Source organism: Micromesistius poutassou (genome assembly GCF_964030765.1).
Source record: "Micromesistius poutassou genome assembly, chromosome: 24".
NCBI classification, from domain to species: domain Eukaryota; kingdom Metazoa; phylum Chordata; class Actinopteri; order Gadiformes; family Gadidae; genus Micromesistius; species Micromesistius poutassou.
This window is the reverse complement of record NC_140294.1, coordinates 4,950,072-4,959,494: the sequence shown is the minus strand read 5'-3', so window position 1 is coordinate 4,959,494 and position 9,423 is coordinate 4,950,072. Positions and strand designations below refer to the sequence as shown.

The 9,423-nt window shown below is 46.5% G+C and overlaps 1 protein-coding gene across 1 annotated transcript; it reads left to right on the top strand.

The window, feature by feature from the left end:
- Positions 1-686: 686 nt before the first annotated feature.
- Positions 687-7,890, top strand: pjvk (pejvakin; the record flags this gene model as incomplete). Its single annotated transcript, XM_084487893.1, has 6 exons — positions 687-897; positions 1,896-2,091; positions 4,079-4,220; positions 4,719-4,836; positions 6,441-6,584; positions 7,586-7,890. 6 exons carry the CDS (start codon positions 687-689, stop codon positions 7,888-7,890), a joined length of 1,116 nt encoding a protein of 371 aa, XP_084344019.1.
- Between the last annotated feature and the right edge of the window lie 1,533 nt (positions 7,891-9,423).

Here is a 9,423-nt window from a genome sequence, read left to right as displayed (position 1 = left end):
TCCTCTGAAAATGCGTATGAGTAACCGTGTATTACCTCTTGATTATGGGGGGGTTAGGGTAAGGCTGTTCCACTCCCCGCCAAAAGGTACTGCGTTTGATCCCCGGTGTCCACCGTCTAACCTGTAGGCAACCTATTGAGATACCCCCTAACTAACCCCTACCTGCTCCTTAATCACATGCACTGTAAGTCTCTTTGGATCAGAGTGTCTTCATAAGATTCAATAATCATCAAACAGCCCCTGTGAAATTGGAACACACACACACACACACACACACACACACACACACACAGTGTCATAAGCATTTCATTTGCATAGCTAATTAATTCTAGGCCTATATCATGTTATATTTAGGTTATAATAAGTATGAATTATGTTTACAGTGCCTCATACCGAATGGTTTGGGGACATCCGTCAAAAGATGCTCTGTCCAAACTCTGTGTGTCACGTGATAGCGCGGCCCGGGACATATCAGGTTGACCCGTGCCAAGTTTTCCTGGATTACCTTACACAGCACCTGCATAATTGAACATATTTGCGTCCTAAAAGCCCAACTGGAGGTGAGGTAGGAAGCCACCGGTCGCCGCGCGGCTCGTCTCGAGGCTCAGCGCACCAACGGGGGGGGGACCGCCGCTCCCGCATGACGGCCCACGCCACACGGTGACAGTTCTCCGTCCGCGCTGAACATGTTCGCCGCGGCCACCAAGAACTTTGTGAAGCAGGTGGGCGACACCGGGAGGCTGATCCCGGTGCCCAGCCTGAGCGAGGCCGACCGCTACCAGCCGCTCAGCCTCGTCGCCAAGCGGAAGAAGAGACACTTCTGGAGGAAGACCAAGTTCGCCTCCACGGCGTTCTCCCTGAAGGACATCCTGGTCGGGGAGAAGGAGATCACGGCAGGTAGCGAGCGGCGATCTCCTGGAGTTCCCTAGCCTCTGAATTAAGAGCTTCTGCATCAGTGAACTCACTTAAAAAAATCACTTAAAAGCAGCCTAAAAAAACAATTTGTTTGCCTCAGCGTTTAGTTGAATGTAAGGCCTTTCCAAATTGGTGTGTTGACTTTCATTTTAAATTTTATTTTAAATTTTAATTTTACTGCTATTATCATTTTAACGGATCCTTTAAAATCCATTTTAAAGGATTTAATCGTTCGCTTTAATGTCTATTTAAACCACCCTGTGGTTGGTCGTGTTTTCCTATGTTTCTCCTCTTCTTACTCTATGTGTAGAGTCTGTGTATACCATATGAAATGTGCCATACAAATAAACTTGACTTGACTTGACTTGACTCCTGCAAATACCGGAAGCTGCCGTTTCAGGACGCTATTTATGTAGTTATTTTTTGGAATTATGTTTGGTTTGGTCGGCCGTTATTTGGACTATTTTTAGACAGAATGGCAGATCATATCATCTTTATTTGACTGGAGTGATTGTCTTGTGATTTTATTCAACAGGTTGTTGCTTATGTAATATGTATTTATTTATTTTTATATGTATTAATTTAGGACTATTTATGTTTTCATTTAGCCTATTGATTTATTTATTCAAACTTGCACCACGTTACTCTTATACTGCAGCTTTAAAACATAACAATTTTCTCACGATGCAAACGTGCCCGTCCGGGGTCAACCCACCCAGGGACATCCTGCCCTCTAAGGCCCTGTCCCAATTCTCCCCCTTCCCCTAGATTTGAGCCCTAACCTTAGATTTAGCGCCTTCCCGCAAAGGGGTGTCCCAATACTTAGGGGAGCAAGGGGGAGTGCCTATTTTCCCTTAAAATCAACCCTTGAACGCTAGCCAGCTCGGGAGCTGACTTGGAGCTAAGGGCACTCAAAGCAAGTGTTCTTGTCGAGGGGAGAGAAATGGGACTGGGCCTAAGTCCTCCGCCTCCCTCCGCAGGTGTCTCGTCTTACCAGCTGCTCAACTACGAGGACAAGTCGGACGTGGCTCTGACCGGCAAGCTGGGGAACCACCTGATCAACGACGTGGGCTTCAACATCCGTGGCTCCGACTCGGTGGCGGTCAAGGCGTCCTTCGGGATCGTGACCAAACACGAGGTGGAGGTACCCACGCTACTGAGGGAGCTCAACTCCAGGTAGCTAAACGTCCCACTGGAGGCCTGCTAGTCCACTTCACAATCCAGTAATAGCAGGTCTACCGCATGTTAGTGAGCCGTATTTATCTTATTTCACTATTTAAGTTCCCTCTTTGATGGTGCTTACAATCAAACTACTTTAAATTTTTATTTTTGAAATGTATTGAATTGGGCTTTAATTCTGGATTGGTCCAAAACCGACTTGAATTGGTGATGCCTAGATAGGGCCGTTATAGACCTGAAGAATAAGTCCCGCCTCTGAGGCTCCCGGTTCCCTCGGTCAAATGTCGATGGGAAATAACATGGGGTTCTTGAATGATCGTACATAACAAACTCTGCAGGTGGCGGAGAAGTAAAAGCTGTGTTTTAAACTACAACTGTTTTCATGTAGTTTGGGTTTTTGGTGTAATTAGGTTTTTGGTGCCGTTAAAGTAGCATTAATAATCGTTTACTTCTTTAACAGCATCGACAATCCAAAAACACAGTCGAAACTAGATGGAAAATGTGTGTAGTCAAAAACCCCATGTTATTGTCTTTGGGGGCTCGGGGGGGGGGGGGGGGGGGGGGCAGGGCTGGCGTAGCGAAGTTGCGGACGGACAGAATTGTTGACGGGGTGGGGGGGGGTGCGTAGCGAAGTTGCACGATTGCTTTGCGCGTTACCATCGAGACCATCAATGCGTAAGTAATTGGACAACCCGGCGCTGCTATTATGACGGGATTTTTATAAAAAGAATAGATATGGGGGAAAAAAATAGGGGGCTTTTTGGGGGCCCCAAAAGGCCTCTATCTTCTATGGGGCCTGGCAAGTGCCTGGTTTGCCTAACAGTATGGTCCACCCCTGCATAGACATTTGACCGAGGGAACCGGAGCCTTGGAGGCGGGACTTATTCTTCAGAGGTCTATTCTATATTCTGTTGTTATTTGACCAAACCGTAGTTCGGACATTGTGCTTACACACTAAAACATGGGATTTGTGATGGGATAAACACAAGGATTGTGTTTGTGTTTTTTATGGTCATTTGGGAACTGTTATGCAGAACTATTTTCCTACATGAGAGAGCACTGCTTTGTACCTCTCTTTCCAGGAAAATCCAGAAAACATCTTGTAAAAGTTGGACTACTGAGTGCATTGGTCCAACCTTTTTCACAAAAATGTAGTGGCCAATTGGGATGGGACAATATACATGTTTATTGGACATTGTTATACCAAAACTTGTGGTGAATTTCCATTATTGATATCGCAGTGGATCGGGATAATCGTGAATGTCCTCTTATGGTGGACGACTTTAAACAGCTGTCTAGCTCGTTACCTTACAGTCCTCTTCTGAGTTACTGATTGATTTATACTGATTCATTTTTTAATTTTCCACAAGGGTGAACTTTTTCCATCATTCCAACATCCCAAGCCTGTCAACATGACTGAGACTTGGACATTGAGAGATGTTCACTCAACAAAATACATGTTCTAGCTGTACAATCAAAGAATTATTGTCGTAACAAAATTCAATGCTAAGTGCCTTTTTAATAGCTTTAACCAAATTTTGATGATTTCTGTGAATCCCAGTTATATTAGACAGGATAAACGCCACCTGAAATGTTCGCATCATTCCATTTACATTTACATTTAGGGCATTTAGTAGACACTTTTATCCAGAGTGACTTACAATAAGTACATTTGTCAGAAGAAAGAGAAACAACAATATATTGCTGTCGGTACAGTAAGGATGTTCATAGAACCAAGCACTAACAATCACTAGGTTAACCCATTCCCCGTATACAACAAAGACAGCTAGGGTAAGACGCTACACAACTAAACTACGCTATACAAGTACTCTAACTAAGTACCACACACAATAAGTGCGTACATTAAGTGCCAGGACGTACAACATATAATAAGCAGGAGGGGTGGGGTGGATCCCATGCGTGGCGGCTACGTGGAGTTGCTAAGCAGCCCTAGCAGAGGGGGCTGACTTCCTGTTGGTTCCAGGAAGGTGGACCTGGACCACTGTCTGGTCCGCCAGTCCAAGGACAGCGGGCGCAGCGTGCTCTGTGTCGTCATGGAGAGCATCCGCACCACGCGCCAGTGCTCCCTGACCGTCCACGCCGGGATGCGAGGGACCACCATGAGGGTACACACACACACACACACACACACACATGCACGCATGCACACACACATGCACACATGCACACACACACATGCATACAGGCACGCACGCACACGCACACACACATGCATGCAGGCACGCACGCACACGCACACACACATGCATACAGGCACACGAACACACACACGCACACACACACACACACACACACACGCACACACATGCATACAGGCACGCACACACAAACACACACACACACACACACATGCACGCATGCACACACACATGCATACAGGCACGCACACGCACACACACACACACACACACACACACACACACACACACACATGCATACATGCACACATGCACCCACACATTTATCCATCCATCCCTCCATGTTATCCATGTCTCTCTCTCTCTCTCTCTCTCTCTCTCTCTCTCTCTCTCTCTCTCTCTCTCTCTCTGTCTCTCTCCTCCCTGACCATGTCTCTCGCCCTGGGCTGCCGTTGGTCGGTCCAGTTCCAGATTGACGACGGCCGTAACCCAAAGGGCCGGGACAAGGCCATCGTCATCCCCGCCCACACCACCATCGCCTTCAGCATCTGCGAGCTCTACGTCCGACTGGACGGACGCCTCGGTACGCCAATGACGGACAACATTTGAATAATTCAAGACACCGATCAATGGACTCTTGCAATCTGAACCCGAAACTGTTGTGCTGCGATGATCCGTCATTTTCTTCTACCGGAGCCGTGTCAATTTCTAAGCCGGGTTAAAAACAGGCGACCAATAGGATCGGCCTATAGATCACCATGTGACCCTGCTGTAGTTGACGTAGAAACTGAGCTGATGAGATCATTATTTTGCTCTCCTATTCTTACTTTGAGGTACTTTCTGATCAGCAGGAAAGCGGGTACAAGCAGGCCACTAACTGGGCATTCACACCAAAGCTATAAAGCGTTAGGAGCGATAAACGCCCATTCACTTTCGATTATACATGGGCGATAATGTGATAGGAGCGATAAAAAGCTTGAGCGATAGCTGTGAAGCTGTAAAGCTGTAAATGAAAGTTGAAAACAGCTCAACTCTATGCAAATGAGCTATTGGCATTTCGGCTGTAAATGACCCACTGGCGTGGGTCCCAGTAAACATACACGAGAGCTTTAGTTCCTAGTTCCTACCACACATTTGTTCCTTCCAACATAGGGCGCGAAAAATGAATTGCGGCTGTTGCAGGGCATCCTGTTCTTTATGACGCAAGCCTGTTTAGTTATAGTAACTATAGTAGTTAAATATATATAGTAAATATTTTAGTCAGCCATAGTTGAACGTTAACTTATTAAACTGATCTCAATGGTATTGTCATACAGAACTTAACTGTATGACATAACTTAACTGTTCTATATCTGGATTAATCCAGTTATTAATCGTATTGACTTTGATATAGAAATGAAAGAGAACCGACCGCAGGTATTTATATAAATACTTTTAGTGCTAGAACGCTCATTTCACAGCGGGGACGCTTGTTTACAGCGGGAATGCAATTCATTTGCTCTCCGTAGGCTACTACTGATCTAACCAACTGCCGGGACAACTGCCGGGACAGTCCCGATTTTGAGTTGCGTGTCCCTGACAAAATGTCCCCGTTTCCACCAACCACTATGAAATGTCCCCTTTTGTCCGCGATTACATTACAGCCAACGTGGTCTTATTATAGCCCGATCATTAACCACATAGAAAGAAAAAAGTATCCAGCATATGATTTCAACAATGTATGAGGGCATAGGCATTACACAACAGGGATGGTTGCACAGTGGAATGCTGATGATATTATTATTTTTCTATTGACCAAGCTTGTGACTTGTCTTGATCTTGTGTTTTTCTGGCTCGGCGATTTTGCATCTTTTACAGCTTTTGGTGTGAACATACAGTTAGGTCTTGTGATTTTGTAAAGCCAGGTTTTCATGTCAGTGTTTTGACTGGACACCAGTGGCCCTGGGTGTTTTACCCTTTGTCCATCCTGCTGCGTATGAGTCAGATCAGAGGGTATCCGATCCCATTTAATGGTCTGAATAAATCCAATTCGGTGTGCAGAGAACTTAACTCTTTGCCGACGAGTTCCCTTTTCCACTTCTTTGTTGGGTGGATCAGTGGATCCCCCTTCAAAGAACAGCAAGAGACGGTGTGTATGTACAGATACAGCTATACACCACAGCCCTTTACCTAGTCCAGTGTTCACAGATATCTGCGTGGCGACCGAGTCTCCGGGGGGCTTCGAGCGCGAGCAGATGCGGGAGCAACTCGGGGGCTTCCTGGGTCGCTTCTCCATGGGCCGACTGCGCCGCTTCCTGTCCGGCATCGTCTACGGAAACCCCTTCAGGGCAGGTGAGCAACCGATAGCAACCAGGGCCCCTCGAAGCCAATCAAGTCACGTAGGATCTATTTTGACACATTTGTTTGCTAACTGTTGCTGTTGAGATGTGTCTGCCGCCTGACCGTGAAGATGTGATTGAAGTGCCTCTCTCGGTGGTAAAGGCAAAGTTGATGTAGTGTCCTCCCCCCAACGCTCACATGATCAACTCCAGCGAATCATCGGCTCACCTCGTTAACTTAGCACCTTGTTAACCCTGCACCTCGTTAACCTTGTACCTTGTTTATTTTGTACCTTGTTAACCCTGCACCTTCTTAACCCTGCACCTCGTTAACCCAGCACCTCGTTAACCTTGTACCTCGTTTACCCTGCACCTTGTTAACCTTGAACCTTGTTAACCCTGCACCTCGTTAACCCAACACCTCGTTAACCTTGTACCTCGTTTACCCTGCACCTTGTTAACCTTGAACCTTGTTAACCCTGCACCTCGTTAACCCAGCACCTCCTTAACCTTGTACCTCATTTACCCTGTACCTTGTTAAAATTGCACCTCCTTAACCCTGAACCTAGTTAACCCTGCACCTCCTTAACCCTGCACCTCCTTAACCCTGCACCTCCTTAACCCTGCACCACGTTAACCCTGCACCTCGTTAACCTTGAACCTTGTTAACTTTGAACCTCGTTAACTTTGCAACACGTTAACCCTGCACCTTGTTTACCCTGAACCTCGTTAACCCTGCACCTTGTTTACCCTGAACCTCGTTAACCCTGCACCTTGTTAACCCTGCACCTCATTAACCTTGAACCTTGTTAACTTTGAACCTCGTTAACTTTGCAACACGTTAACCCTGCACCTTGTTTACCCTGAACCTCGTTAACCCTGCACCTTGTTTACCCTGAACCTCGTTAACCCTGCACCTCGTTAACCCTGCACCTCCTTAACCTTGAACCTTGTTAACCCTGCACCTCATTAACCACCCCCTTGTTTACCGTCTTGCCTGCCCGCGTGGGTCAGACGACAGGGCGTTCGAGGGGCTGACCTACCCAGAGCCTTACATGGACGACGCGGCGACGACCGACGACTACGAGAAGGCCGCCAGCATGACGGACCTCTCCACGGCGTACCTGCGCGAGGGCTCGCACACGCGCATCAACCTCCTGAACCACAACATCGCCAAGGGGCCCTGCTCCCTGTGCGGCATGGGCAGCCAGCGGCGGGAGACGGTGTACGGCTGCCTGGAGTGCTCCTCCGGCGGGCAGAAGTACGTGCGGCTCCACGTGGTGCCCTGCTTCGACCTCTGGCACAAGACGCTGCGCTGACGGGGGGTCAGAGGCAGTGGGTGGGGCGGAGCTGAGCCGGGCGTAGCACCACCGGGGCCCCGAGGTATCGGGTTCAGGGGCCGCTGGCCGAAGCGAACCGTCTCTCCTTTTCTGGGAAGCTACTTTGGAAAGTAGTTTCTCTCTGAAGCGAGGGGAATATGGCAGATGTGCTCTGCTTAACACAGTGCCTGCGTTGTGGGGGTGGGGGGGGGGGTCTCCGTGGTTGCCATGGGCACCGTGTGGGGGGTCGGGGTGGGGGGGGGGGGGACGACGACATCGCTGCTAATTCAGACTGCCACAATTAATGAAATACTTGATATTCACTTGTCTATGATGTTTTTATTGTATTTATGTGTTGCAGAGGAAACGGCGCATTCCCATGTTTGTACACTACTATGAGTCTACATCCATAACTGTGTAGCTATCCCATTGTTTTTAACAGTGTCTTCTTGTTTGGTTTACTAATTTATTTGAGTGGAGTGATGTGAACCGTGAAGCTTTATGGCTTTAAATCAGCCAGGCCATGGCTCATTGTCCGATGTCAGTCGAACAATGCTTCTCCACCTATCTATTACTTTTCTATTCTGTCCTTGTCTTACCAAATAAATGAACCATGTAACAGAGGATCATGAATCGTTTACCAAAGTAAAAGTATATTCCTTCTGAGCCCGTTCATAAAACTTTGATTGAAGTAGAAAGTAAATTACCACTAAATACTAATGCTACTAAAGTAAATTAAACAATACGACCACCACATCGACATTCTATTCTTTATTCAAAAATCTGGTAAATAAACACAACGGGTCTTTGGTATTTTGTGTGTAATCTGTAATTTGGGTCGGTACAGCACTTTTTGTACACACTCAGTCTGGCCCACTGCCAAGGGTGCACAAGCATGACCAGGGAAGTTCCTGAATTATTTAGCAGGACTATTAAACATGTATAAGCGGTATCTCATATTCAGGGCATAGATGGAGGCCACTTTGTTCTGGTGCTTTCCAACTGTGTCACAAAATTAGAGGAAAAATGTGTGTGTTTGTGTGTGTTTGTGCGTGTTTGCGCATAGCTGTGAGCAAACACGCATTTTATGATTATATGAAACTATGTTAAATTATATGATGATAACAACTATTATCATCATCCATCACATATTCGTAAAGTCATTTATTGTAGGCTAATTATGTGTGCTATTAAGAGTGGAACCCAATTTCGAAAGAATAACCAAAAAAATGATTATACAAGGTGTGAATTAAGTTTTTTTATCTGCTTATAATCCATGTTATTCTGTGTGTGTGTGTGTGTGTGTGTGTGTGTGTGTGTGTGTGTGTGTGTGTGTGTGTGTGTGTGTGTGCACGCTCACCTGCATTCGCACTTGTGTATGTTACTATGGGTCCTTGTGTGAATCCATGTCTTCCATGTGTGTGTATGTGGTGTCATGTCATTCTTGTGTGTGTCTGTGGTGTCATGTAATGTGTATTTTTGTTTGTCAATCTGAGTGGAACATAATTTCGAAAGAATAACAAAAAAAAAGAT